This window comes from Bos indicus x Bos taurus, chromosome 2 (genome assembly GCF_003369695.1).
Source record: "Bos indicus x Bos taurus breed Angus x Brahman F1 hybrid chromosome 2, Bos_hybrid_MaternalHap_v2.0, whole genome shotgun sequence".
Classification (NCBI taxonomy): Eukaryota; Metazoa; Chordata; class Mammalia; order Artiodactyla; family Bovidae; genus Bos; species Bos indicus x Bos taurus.
Genome location: NC_040077.1, coordinates 115,972,396 through 115,986,766, shown reverse-complemented (window position 1 = coordinate 115,986,766; position 14,371 = coordinate 115,972,396). Strand labels below are relative to the sequence as shown.

General features: G+C 41.0%; 1 protein-coding gene across 3 annotated transcripts in view; it reads left to right on the top strand.

Moving 5' to 3' along the window:
- SPHKAP (SPHK1 interactor, AKAP domain containing) overlaps nt 1-13,456 on the top strand; it is a 191,889-nt gene extending 178,433 nt beyond the window's left edge. For all 3 annotated transcript variants that reach the window (XM_027515334.1, XM_027515326.1, XM_027515318.1), the window contains one exon: nt 11,570-13,456. In XM_027515334.1, the coding sequence (XP_027371135.1) occupies nt 11,570-11,713 (144 nt within the window). In that variant the 3' untranslated portion in view covers nt 11,714-13,456. The remainder of the gene's footprint in view (nt 1-11,569) is intronic.
- Nucleotides 13,457-14,371: the final 915 nt, after the last annotated feature.

Genomic DNA, 14,371 nt, shown 5'->3' with positions numbered 1-14,371 from the left:
AATTCACCAGATAGTCCCCCTTTTGATAACTCAAAAGTAACTGAAGAATCCTATTTTCCATTTAAGATAACATTTAAGATATGCCCTAATAAGGGCATTAATTATCTCGTCCTACTCATGGTACTGAGGATTAGGACAGAAAATTTGGGGAGCTAATAGGTAATGATAGGATACTGCCTATCATTACCACTGTGCATTTTTTTAATGTCTTATTGTTATAAAGTATTTCCACATACTCATTATACTTGGTTCTCAACAACCCTGTGAGAAGAGCAGAATGGATATTGCCATTCCTTTTATACTGATAAACAAGTGAGGACTCAGAGAGGTTGGTCCATGAGAGTCCTCAGATACTGATGGCTAAGCCTGGTCCTAGAACCTCACTATCTCTACATATACTTCTCGATAGTTTCTCTCTCTCAAGTTAAATTGCCTTGAAGTTACAATCTAGATTTTCTTAAAAGGTGTAACTGCATTTTAATTTTTATTGCCAAAATCTAGCATCTTGAAACATCCTGAGATGAGAGGTCCTTTACTCTCTGGCTCAGGCTTAGGTACATGGTAGTTAGAATAGCATCTCTCTCTCTCTTTCTCTCTGTCTCTGCCTCCCCAGACAATGGACTTGGCTACTGGAAAAATTGAGAAGACTTAGTTTATTTTCCATACACTCATCCACTTTGGCTTCTCTTTCTAGCCAGTGATTCGTGTTTCTGTTTATGCCTAGGACTGCCTATAGTTCTATCTTCTCTGAATCTAGATGCTACCCCATACTTGGCACACTTTTATTTTCAAGGTGATGAGTGTTTCACTATACTACTGCTAAGTCGCTTCAGTTGTGTCCAACTCTGTGCAACCCCATAGACGGCAGCCCACCAGGCTCCCCTGTCCCTGGGATTCTCCAGGCAAGAATACTGGAGTGGGTTGCTGTACTGGTTCACTATAAATTCTCCTCCCACCTTACCATCCAGCCAGCCAGCGCAAAGGGTGCAGTGATAGAGTGCTTCCGTGTTGCCCCCTCCCTCCTGCCACACATAATCCCAAGACCGCCTGCCAGGGGGAGGAGAACAAAGACATTTTTAGCCAGAGTTCTTGGTTTCCTGGAAAAATGAAAGGCAGGTTGGTTTCTAGTTTTATCCCCAGCCTCTTCCTGCATAAAAGCATTGCATGGTGTATTTTAGATGATTTCTTAATGAAACAGATTTTTATGTTATTGTTCAGTTGCTCTGGGTCCAGCTCTTTGGGACCCTGTGGGGTGCAGCATGCTAGGCTCCGCTGTCTTCTACTATCTCCCAGAGTTTGCTCACATTCATATCCCGTTGATTTTTATACAGTCCACCATTTTGAAGAAACAGTGTAACACTCTATGTGAATATATGTCTAATAAATTTTTGTTTAGATGAAAGGACAAGGAATATGTCGCTAACACCTTAATTATGTAAACAATGCTTTGACATGATATTTATTTCTCCCCAGTGATTTTCAGTTATCAAAGGGGATACCTGTCTTTGCTCATAACATAAAAATAAATGTTCCATTAGTATGTCAAGATACATTAAATGATATTTCACTCCTATCTAGCATCACCTCAAGGGACTTATTTCTAAGTAATATAATTTTAGAGGACTGAATCATCTTGTTTTTCTGAGTCAGTTAAAATTCTCTACAGGTAATGGCTTCTCCATAAAAGGGCACTGCCTGTGCCCAGTTCTGTGACAGAACTGGTGAAATAAAGCAAACCCTTATGAGAATTTTGATATCCTGTCTTTTATTTGGAGCCCTCATTCTGACTGTTTTTTAATTAGTCAGGAAGTTAAGTGGCCATTTTCAAGTGGTGTGAAAGAGAGACTATGGCTTCCCACCAAGGAGGCTGTGCCACTTGAAAGCAGCAGTGTCTCATTAGCTCCTCATCAGCTTGGAAAAGGTGAAAGGAGTGTCTCTGTTAAGTTCAGCAACCAAAAGGCAAAGGAGAAAAGGACAGATATACCCATCTGAATGCAGAGTTCCAAAGAACAGCAAGGAGAGATAAGAAAGCCTTCCTCAGTGATCAGTGCGAAAAAATAGAGGAAAACAATAGAATGAGAAATACTAGAGATCTCTTCAAGAAAATTAGAGATACCAAGGGAACATTTCATGCAAAGATGGGCACAGTAAAGGACAGAAATGGTATGGACCTAACAGAAGCAGAAGATATTAAGAAGAGGTGGCAAGAATACACAGAAGAACTATACAAAAGAGATCTTAATGACTCAGATAACCACGATGGTGTGATCACTCACCTAGAGCCAGACATCCTGAAGCGAAAAGTCAAGTGGACCTTAGGAAGCATCACTATGACCAAAGCTAGTGGAGGTGATGGAATTCCAGCTGAGTTATTTCAAATCCCCAAAGACGATTCTGTTAAAGTGCTGCACTCAATATGTCAGCAAATTTGGAAAACTCAGCAGTGGCCACAGGACTGAAAAAGGTCAGTTTTCATTCCAATCCCAAACAAGGGCAATGCCAAAGAATGTTCAAACACCACACAATTCCACTCATCTCACATGCTAGCAGAGTAAAGCTCAAAATTCTCTAAGCCAGGCTTCAATAGTATGTGAACCAGGAACTTCCAGATGTTCAAGCTGGATTTAGAAAAGGCAGAGAAACCAGAGATCAAATTGTCAACATCCGTTGAATCATAGAAAAAGCAAAAGAATTCCAGAAAAACATCTACTTCTGCTTCATTGACTATGCTAAAAACCTTTGTGTGGATCACAACTGTGGAAAGTTCTGTGGAACTGTGGAAAGTTCTTAGAGAGATGGGAATACCAGACCACCTTACCTGCCTCCTGAGAAACCTGTATGCAGGTCAAGAAGCACCAGTTAGAACCGGACGTGAAACAACAAACTGATTCCAAATTGGGAAAGGATTACGTCAAGGCTATATATTGTCACCTCCTTATTTAACTTATAATGCCATCATGAGTAATGGCAGGCTGGACGAAGCACAAGCCAGAATCAAAATTGCCGGGAGAAATATCAATAACCTCAGATATGCACATGACACCACCCTTACGGCAGAAAGTGAAGAAGAACTAAAGAGGCTTTTGATGAAGGTGAAAGTGGAGAGTGAAAACTCCGGCTAAAATCTCAACATTCAAAAAACTAAGATCATGGCATCCGGTCCCATCACTTCCTAGCAAATAGATGGGGAAACAATGGAAACAGCAAGAGACTTTATTTACTTGTGCTCCAAAATCACTGCAGATGGTGACTGCAGCCATGATATTAAAAGACAGTTGCTCCTTGGAATAAAATCTTTGACAAACCAAGGCAGAGTATTAAGAATTAGAGACATTACTTTGCCAACAAAGGTCTGTCTAGTCAAAGCTATGGTTTTTCCAATAGTCATGTATGGATGTGAGAGTTAGACCATAAAGAAAGCTGAGCATGGAAGAATTGATGCTTTTGACCTGTGGTGTTGGAGAAAACTCTTGAGAATCCCTTGGACTGCAAGAAAATCAAACCAGTCAATCCTAAAGGAAATCAGTCCTGAATATTCATTGGAAGGACTGATGCTGAAGCTGAAACTTCAATACTTTGGCCACCTCATGCTAAGAGCTGACACATTGGAAAACACCCTGTTGCTGGGGAAGATTGAAGGCGGGAGGAGAAGGGGATGACAGAGGGTGAGATGGTTGGATGGCATCACTGACTCGATGGACATGATTTTGAGCAAGTTCCGGGAGATGTCATGATTGAATACAGAAGCATCTCATCTGTCCCATCACTGCCTGTGAACTTGGCCTTGGAGTGGAAGGACACCTAATATCAGCTTATAACTACCTGCAGTCTTATTTCAATTCAAAAGATGAATTCCAAACATTCTGGGTCCCTAATGTCCTGTCACTCCTCTCCAGTAAATGACATCTGTAGTCTCAGGCTTTCTCTTTTAGTGTTCCATCTAATTATTAAAATGCTAGGTGCACTTGAACATCATACATGCAGGACATTCATCAAAAGTTTATCGAATATGTACAACATGCCAACGTTGTTCTAGGCTCTGGGGACACAGGGAACAAAAGAGGCAAGATGTTCTACCCTTTGGGAGTTCATATTCCAGGTTAGGAAGGGCCCAGGGCAGGGAGAGGGTAAACCATAGGAGGCTCAGCTTGTAAAGACCAAACTTGAAGTGTAATGGGAGCGTATTCTGAATAAGGGAAAATGAGAAACACACTGAAACAGTACTTTCTGCCCTGCAAACCGTGAGCCAAATGCAAAGAGTCACCCAGGACACTAACTTACAACTCGCATCTTAGGCCCCTTCTTGGAGCTTCCTTTCTAAGAGTGGGGCCTAGAGATACGCATTTTTAACATATTTGTTCAAGTATGATGATTCTGATGAACACTAAAGTTTGAGACTCCCTTCCATAAGAAATGGGCTTTCCAGGTGGCTCTAGTGGTAAAGAAGCTACCTGCCAATGCAAGAAACAATAAGAGATGTAGGTTCGATCCGCAGATTGGGAAGATCCCCTGGAGAAGAGCATAGAAACCCATTGCAGTATTCTTGCCTGGAGAATCCCATGGACGGTGGATCCTGGAGGGCTCCAGTCCATGGAGTCACGAAGAGTCAGACATGACTGAGAAACTAACACTTCCATAAGAAATATCTTGAAGGAGTGGCAGAATTTGAGGTGGCTTTTAAGTATGCTAAATTCCAAAGGAAAGATTGCTGAGAATCATAGCACTTGAAAATCTAAAATACAGTTTATAAATTTAATTCACAGTGACCTTGACATCAGTTAAATTTAATCTACTTAATTCATGGAAGGGGAAAAATCATGAAAGCCATTCTTTTTCAAAAGGATATCAATTAATTAATTGTTCTGCTTTGTGGAGGCAATGTATTATTGTTCTTCAGCTCTTTTTCTTCTGTTTAAATTCAATAATCGGGGAGCTGGAATGAGCTGATGACTGGCCTCATAGTAAATCAGTTACCTTCCTCATCATTAAGCTCATTTGGGGAATTACATCCTTCTCTTGAGGGCAGTGAATAGAACAGAATGTCCTAAGAGGAAACAGATGTATACCTGCCTTCCTAAGAAAGTGAGTGTCAGAAGACTCGCTTCTCCTTTAATGTCTTACTCTTTTCCACAAGCAAAGTAGAGGAAACAGAATGAGAGAGAAAATATTGATGTCATTTACTATTAAGTTAACTTTTCCCAAAATACTACACTTAAAGTCTCAGTTTTGAAAACAGTACCTGACAAAGGAAAAATAAAGAATTAAATATTGTCTTAGCTCAAGCTGCTCTAGTAAAATAACACAGGCAGTGGCTTGAACAGCAGACATTTATTTCTTAGAGTTCTAGAGGCTAGAAAGTCTGAGGTCAAAGTACCAGTAGGTGCATTTCCTGATGAGGGACAGCTTCCTTTCTGTGCTGTCACATGGCAGAGAGCCAGCTCTGGTATCTCTTCATCTTCTTAGAAGGGCATGAGCTCCATCCTGGGAGCCCCATCCCCATGACCCGGGGGATGCTTTTATGGCCTGATGCTCGAGCCAATCAAATCAAACTCTTCTCTTGGGATGAACCAGGCTTTGGGGTTTTCCCAAGATCCCTGGGGAGTCCCAGGGTACAGCCAAAGCTGAGAATCTCAACTCCTACAGGCCATAGTTGCGGGAGCAATATAAAGACCAGCTCACTTGTGCTTAATGAAATGGACTGCCTTGGAACAAAAGAAGGTAGCTGCTTTCAGAAATCTGCATTGAGTGTTTCCCCAAAAATCTAAACAATTTGCGACAACTCCCATAGATTCCTTTCGATCCCTGGATTGGGAAAATCTCCTGGAGAAGGAAATGGCAACCCACTTCAGTATTCTTGCCTGGAACATCCCACAGATAAATGTGCCTGAGGGGCTTCAGTTCATGGGGTCACCAAGAGTCAGACACAACTTAGCAACTAAACAACAACAACCCGTAGATCCCACCATATGATTTTATAAACAAGTAATCTAATTAAGTAAATGCACCTGAGAATATAAAAGGTCCCTACCATGTGATACTTTCCTTCCAACAGGTCACAACATGCCATCAAGGAATGTGAATTCTTCTAGCTTCCTAAAATGAAACATTTGTTCAAGGAAATGGCAAATATGATACATAGGAAGGGAAACTAATTGTTATTAATTGTGCAATGATAGGAAATGAAAATTTTTTATTTTTGTCAGTACATTGAAAAGAAAAACTCAGATTCCCTGACATCCTAAAGCTGATTACTGAGTCCGTAGCCTGGACAGACACAGTGAAAGATATAGGGACAGCTGCTAAATAGAATGCAGTTTTTAAAGACTGTAGTAATGAACTGGAAGTGTCCTTTTCTGGTTTATTTACAATCTTAGCTTCATTTTTGTCTAGAGTTTTTTTTAAATAAAGAAAGAAAAGAAAATGTAAGACCTTCCTTACTCATCAACCCCACCGATGTTTCAAGGTCTTAATGTCTGAGAAGAAGCCATCACAGACTAAGAGCATGCTATATTTAGTGGGACCAGATCATTTTTAAAAATTGCTTTATTGGGATGTGCTTAGCCGCTCAGTTGTGTCTAACTCTTTGCAACCCCATGGACTGTAGCCCACCAGGCTCTTCTTTCCATGGGGATTCTCCAGGCAGGAATACTGGAGTGGGTTGCCATTTCTTTCTCCAATTTATTGGGATATCAACCTGACTTTAGAAGTCATGAGACAGATTCTAGCATGTGGCCATTTCACAAAATACTGATAGAGTAGCCTAGTTGGTAGGACATTTTGACAGTTTGGGGTCAGTTCACAACATCCTGTGGTCATCATCACAGACCGCAATGGGAGACCCTGCTTCGGCAGGCCCAAAATAGATGGAAAGTAGCTAATACTGGAAAGTAGCTAATACCTTCCAGAAAGGTCTGAAGCAGACAGCCTTCTGGGAAGAGTTTAGCCAATATTGACATCTGCTCTGTAATTTTCATTCTCTCCCAGAGCAATGACTCAGAGATTAAAGTTGGGAATAAGATGGTGGCCCAGAAAACTAGAGTGTACAGAAAGAAAAAAAAAAAAAGTGCTGAGACTAAGTTTATATTTCTGTGTACTTTATACTGCATCTTTATAAAACATGCTAAAGCAGAGAAAACACCCTCAAGGGATAAGTCTGGTCTAAGACCGCTGATGACCCTGGAGGAAAATCTTGATGAGAAGTCGATGAATTATTAATATGAGCCTCTCTCAGTGAGACCTCAGAAACTTGATCTTCAAACCTTCTGCACTGGGAGCACCTTTCTCCAGTAAGAGCTGGAAAAGTCTGATTAACAAAATCATGCAAAGACATCCTAGCCTTTCTCCCCTTTTTCCTGAGGCTGCATATTTTTTCCACCTAGTCCAATAGAAAAACATGCATGCCTGGGATCTTTCATACACACCAACATACAAGTAACAGCTCACAAAATTATTTTTATGCAGCTCCATGAATTTACTAATAACCACCTAGAGTGTTCCTCTTTCTGATGGTATTTGTGTTCTGAGCAAAGTCTTAACCTAAAGGATTTAAGTTCTCTAAAATTTCAGGAGTCTAACAGACAGCTCAACAGACTTGTGAGGGATACCGGACAACTAACAGTCTGACATTCTGTCACTGAGCCTGATGGAGCTGATTGGAGCTAACCTTCCAGGGCTGTTGTAATAATGACCAGTGAAGAGGGGTCCCAGGCACCCCTGGGACCTTCACAGCATGCATGCCCACTCCCAGTCACAGGTGATGAAACACCTGCCCCATGACCATCTCTGACTTTGCTCTTCGCCCACTACCAGGGCACCAGTTCAGGCTCTGCCTTTGCTTAGGTTCTCAGCCTTGACTCATTTTTTGGAGCATCCTATCAGTAGGGAATTATTGAGTAAGCAGCCCCAAGATGTGCCTGGTAATTTTTTAATGGTATAAGTGCAAATATGTAAAACTCAAGGATGAATATTTATACAAGGTTCAGCTTCAGTGATTCTGGATGTCACTCCATATTTCAAGTAGTCTTATTGATCGTTTTGAATGCATTTGATGTATTTGACTCACATTTGGGTGTTCCGCCTTCTGCAAATATTTATTGAGTCCCTAGTAGGTACAGGGACTTATCTTATTTTCCAAAAAGATATTGGGTTGGCCAAACAGTTCATTCACGTCTTTTCCATAAGATGTTACCAGTATTAAGTGATTAAGGACTTCCCTGGTTAACTTTCAGTGGTTAAGAATCCGCCTGCCAATGCAGGGGACATGGGTCCGATCCCACAGATTGCAGAGCAACTAAGTTGGTACACCGTAACTACTGAGCCAGTGTCAGACTTTATTTTGGGGGGCTCCAAAATCGCTGCAGATGGTGACTGCAGCCACAAAATTAAAAGACGCTTACTCCTTGGAAGGAAAGTTATGACCAACCTAGATAGCATATTCAAAAGCAAAGACATTACTTTGCCAACAAAGGTTCATCTAGTCAAGGCTATGGTTTTTCCAGTGGTCATGTATGGATGTGAGAGTTGGACTGTGAAGAAGACTGAGCGCCAAAGAATTGATGCTTTTGAACTGTGGTGTTGGAGAAGACTCTTGAGTGTCCCTTGGACTGCAAGAAGATCCAACCAGTCCATTCTGAAGGAGATCAGCCCTGGGATTTCTTTGGAAGGAATGATGCTAAAGCTGAAACTCCAGTACTTTGGCCACCTCAGGCGAAGAGTTGACTCATTGGAAAAGACTGTGATGCTGGGAGGGATTGGCAGCAGGAGGAGAAAGGGACGACAGAGGATGAGATGGCTGGATGGCATCACTGATTCGATGGACATGAGTCTGAGTGAACTCTGGGAGTTGGTGATGGACAGGGAGGCCTGGCGTGCTGCGATTCATGGGGTCGCAAAGAGTCGGACACGACTGAGCGACTGAACTGAACTGAACTACTGAGCCTGTACTCTAGAGCCCGTGACCCCCAACAAGAGAAGCTATTGCAATGACGAGCCCTCTCACTACAACAGAGTAGCCCCTGCTCGCTTCAACTAGAGAAAGCCCACACACAGCAACAAAGACCTGGTAAAGCCAAAAAAAAAAAAAAAAAAATGCCAGAGGTAGTTCAGATGGTGTCCTCTGGCAGGGAGATTACAGTCTATAATACTGTTGCCATCAGCTTCCCACTGGTCTCCCTTTTTGCATCTTCCTAAAACTCTTTGAGATGATGTTTATGTTTCCATGTATTAAAAGTTAAGCATTTTATTTTCCAGCCTAGAAAATTGCTTTATTCTGATTAAGCCAACACAAGGCGAATAAGTACAATAAAGCACTGATTTCTGTAACTGCAATAGCTGGTGCTGTCACAGCAGCTGGAAGAAGAAACGTAATTTAATAGTAGCTCTCTGGGAAACAACTTCTCAGTAATTGAAATGAATTAGCAAATTCAAACTGAAGGGGGCGGGGGAAGATCAGAAAAAATTAGCATTCCAATTTCTGGCTCATCTTCAAAGTCTGAGCAAATGTGAAATGAGCAGGGCAAAAAAATTCTAGAAGGAAACATTGAAGAAATAGTAACTAAAGCATATCTCTCATCTTTTTAAGAAATAGATTTTTCTTCCTCAGTAAACGAGACTAGAGTCCCAGCCTTTCCTTTATCCCAATGTTCCAAATAAATATTAATGTCTCATTATTCTACTTTGGAGAAGGAAATGGCAACCCACTCCAGTTTTCTTGCCTGGAAAATCCCATGGAGAGAGGAGCCTGGCAGGCTACAGTCCTGCTAAGTCACTTCAGCAGTGTCCGACTCTGTGCGACCCATAGACGGCAGCCCACCAGGCTCCCCCATCCCTGGGATTCTCCAGGCAAGAACACTGGAGTGGGTTGCCATTTCCTTCTCCAATGCATGAAAGTGAAAAGGGAAAGTGAAGTCGTTCAGTCATGTCTGACTCTTAGCGACCCCATGGACTGCAGCCTACCAGACTCCTCCGTCCATGGGATTTTCCAGGCAAGAGTACTGGAGTGGGGTGCCATTGGCTTCTCCAAGGCTACAGTCCATGGGGTCGCAAAGAGTCGAACACGACTGTAGTGACTTAGTGTATTCTCCTACCACCAAAAGGCATGGGGTACTGTAGCAAAAAGAGCTTTGGTCTGCAGTGTCAGAAGACCATGCATCCTGGGACTTCCCTGGTGGTTCAGTGGTTAAGACTTCACTTTCCAATGCAGGGGTGTAGGTTCCATCTCTGGTCAAGGGGCTAAGATCCCACATACCTTGTGATCAAAAAGACAAAATGTGGACAACAGAAGCAATATTATGACAAATTTGATAGACTTTTAAAATGATCCACATTAAAAAAAGAAGACCATCTTACTGCCAACTTTTCATCTCACAAACCCACAATTTTTCATCTTTAAATGCCTGCTTTGCAGCATTGTTGACAGAATTAAATGAGATTACATGCTTGAAAGGTACTTCCTACAGGTTTTGGCTCTTAATAGTTGTTACTTTTCTTTATACATATCTGACTAAGGATTTTGAGAGGACTTCATGCTGAGCTTTAGGCTACAGTTTCATGAAGGGGATCATATGTAATGATTTTCCCATCTTCCAGTGCTCCAACTCAACCTGCAGTCAGATGCTTTCTAAGTTGTGGCCAATTGAAAATGATATAATTAGCCAGGTGCTGAGTCTAGGATGTTTCCTCAATCTTTCCTTTTCCTGTTCCAATGGAAAGACAGTGTCTCTTGAAACTTGACAGAGGAGGGAACTTTTCAAAGTGGAATGAGGAACGAGTAAGTAAAACTACCCGAAAGTTTGTTGTTCAGTCACTAAAGTCATGCCCTACTCTTTGTGAGCCCATGAACTGCAGCACACTAGGCTTTCCTTTCATTCACTATCTCCTGGAGTTTGCTCAGATTCATATTCACTAAGTCAATGATGACATCTAACCATCTCATCCTCTGTCGCCCCCTTCTCCTCCTGTCCTCAGGCATTCCCAGCATCAGGGTCTTTTCCAATGAGTTGGCTTTTCACATCAGGTTGCCGAAGTATTGTCCTGGAGCTTCAACATCAGTCCTTCCAATGAATATTCAGAGTTGATTTCCTTTAGGATTCACTGGTTTGATCTCCTTGCTGTCCAGGGACTCTCAAGAGTCTTCTCCAGCACCCAAAATTTTAATACAATTTATCTGGCCTAAATGGTACATCCTATGAAAGATTGTGTATGGCACTAATAGAAGGGACTGGGAACCATGCTATACAGAACCATTAGACAGAGTCTAACCCAGAGAAAGGTGGATCTGAGGGAACTCTTCAAATACCTAAAAGATAAGATGTTGAAAGAAGAATTCCATGTAGACTCTCAAAATTGGTGGATGGCAACTGCTGTGAGGAACATCTCAGTTCAGTTGAAAGAACCCTCTAATAATCTGGACTGTCTACAAAGAAAATAGACTGTCCTGAAATATAGTTCCCTGCCACTAGAGGTATTCAAGAATAGCCTGGAGAGCCATTGGCTCTGGTAGAATGGTTGAATGAGATGACTTTGAGGATCCTCTGTGATATGTGAGTCCTAACTCTGTGCTTTTCTCTAGTTTCTAGATGTCGTGCGGCTGGTCCATCAGAAGTCCTGGAAGGTGGGGGATATCTTCCATGCAGTGGTTCAGTACTGCAAGATACATGAGGAACGGAGGGATGGGACCCCGAGTCTCTTTGATTGGCTCTTGGAACTGGGATAAGGCAGCAGTCTCCTGCAGAGTATCCCTTTCCTTCTTTCCAGCTTAGATTACAGTGGTTTGCTCTAAACGCTCTAAACTTTCTCAAAACATCACATCACATTATCCGAGCTAGGAAAAAATCTGCTCCTCAAGTCTGCTGCACATGGAATAAATCTGAAGGAAAGCAAAATATAGGTCTGTACAAATCAACACAACCTGTAGGGGAGTTTAAAAGAGCTTGTGTTAGAATGGCTGGAGAAACAGAAATTGTAATGGGCCCAAATGGAAAACTTCAGGCTAGGCCTAAACTCCAGGAGAGTTGCACTTGCATATTTTTAATAACATAAAATGTCATGTAATATCTCCAACATGAATCAACTGGAAACAGCATCACTGGTCAAAATCATTTTATAAACTCTGCTGTAATCTTTATTTTACTTTTTTGAGCAGATTAAAGTGTCTTTCAGCCCAGGTAAATACTTAAGATATGGGTGAGAAATTTCCAAAATTTTGATATAAAAGCCTTTCAGTTTTAGACCATTATCAGTGGATATTAACAGAGATGCAAGGATATCTCAGTGTTTCCTATAGAGGTGATTTCATTTGTTCACTCTAGCCCACTGATAAATATTTCATATCTCCCCAGCAATGTCTTGAGTTCCCAGCTAATCAAAAGACTCTTGGTGTTCAGCTGAGAGAGAGAAAGGTGGAAGATTGTCTTATTTCCATCTGTTTATTACATGAGTGACATGGTTACAGAACTCTTACCCTATGGGAAAGCTTTCCTACTAAAGAGAGTCTTTGGAGAGAAAATCTCCTTGTATATTAAATTATATAAAATATAAACTTTCATTTTTATTGTAAATTATGAAGAGACTATCATAAATAATATATCAAGTTAGCCTTAGAGGTTCATAAAATATGAAGAGATTATTGTTTTAAGTTGTATGTTGACACTTGAGCCCTATGATTTCATTATAAACACGTTGGTACCCGTATGCAGACTTGCTAGTCAGATGACATTTATAATGATGGATGCAGGGTTTGACATATCCAGTTAGGATCATATACTTCCTAATTTAAGGATATTGGCACTTAATTTCAGAAAAAGAAACTATTGTCACATTGAAGTATTTTAAAAACAGAGATTTACTTTTTTGAAAAATAAAGGTATTTAACTTCTCCCTAATAGGTCTTTTTCCCTTTCAGCTAAATGAGCTAGACTGGCTTTTATTTTCTTGATCAAAGAAAGTGTTTATTAAAGATTTCCTGAAATACTATGCTTTTACACTATTTTTAAGATTGTCAAGTAATTTTAAATGTGAACAAAGTCCCACTCCATCCATATCAGCTTTCTGTGTCATCCACATTGACAAGAAATTGAAATTTCTTGAAATGTCAACAAACTTTATTGGAAGTCATCCTCCCTACCACCCATCCCCCAGAATCCTTTCCAGGACTCATTAAGCATTTATTATAGAAAAATAGTCCATATTTGGGTTATATATTTAATTGACATGTGATACAAATACCAAACTTGAACATTTATCCATCCTCTCAAAGTGAAAGTTCTTTGTGATACTAGATGGAAAAGGATATGTTTATTTTTTAAACAACCCCAAAAGATTGTAATATTGTGTGTAGACTTCTGTTGTGCTCAAATGTTTACTTATCCTACAAAGCACAAATACTGAATTATAACCATGTGATGAAATATATGTTGTATCTAAAGTTGCAAACTAATCAATAAATTTTTGTTGCCAACTGGTTGATCATTTTTTTCTCCCAGAGCTTAAGTGCCTCATAGGAAAAGTAGTCACAGTGTGATTGGATGAAGGTAGATTTATCTCTTATACAACTTCACTGTCCCACTTTCAATTTTTGAATAAGCAGATATTCTTTGACTAAATTGTTGGGATCCGTAGTATTTACATAAATCTGCACTTCTCAGTCTTAGCACCACTCTCAGGTTAGGCTGGATAATTCTTTGTTGAGGGGGGCGGGGATACTGTCCTTCATGTTGTCGAGTGTTTAGTAGCGCCCCCTCTCCCAACTTCTACCTATAGATGTCGGTGACTATCTCCTCCCAGTTATAACAACCAAAAAAGTAGATCCTGGAGGGCAAAATCACCATTGGTTGAGGATCTTTGGTGTAAATAATGCCTTGAAAAGGCAGAGCCTGAGGCTCTAGGAGGCATTAGGTTAAAGGAGGAGGCCCTGTATAGCCCCTAGTCTGGAGAACCCCAGTAGGAACCCAAAAAAACAGGCATTGGGAAGATCCCCTGGAGAAGGGAAAGGCTACCCACTCCAGTGTTCTGGCCTGGAGAATTCCATGGACTGTCCAGTCCATGGGGTCGCAAAGAGTTGGACAAGACTGAGTGACTTTCACTTTCACTTTTCACTTTCGCCACACCCTCCCAGGACTGACTGGGCTGTGGCCTTTACCTCGGCGACAAGAGAGAGAGGCACAAGGCAATCAGGCGTCTCCAGACCTGGGACTAAGCCAATCTAGAAGCAAGTAAGCTAGAGGTAAATGTTCAGTCTTAGAGATAAATGGACTCTTTGAACTCATTAGAATGTATTGTGATGCAGATATATAGCAAAAGAAAAAAAAAGATTATTCAGGTAATTAAAAATAAGGATAACATATCTACTATTCTCAACAGTTTTGTTAGTTGA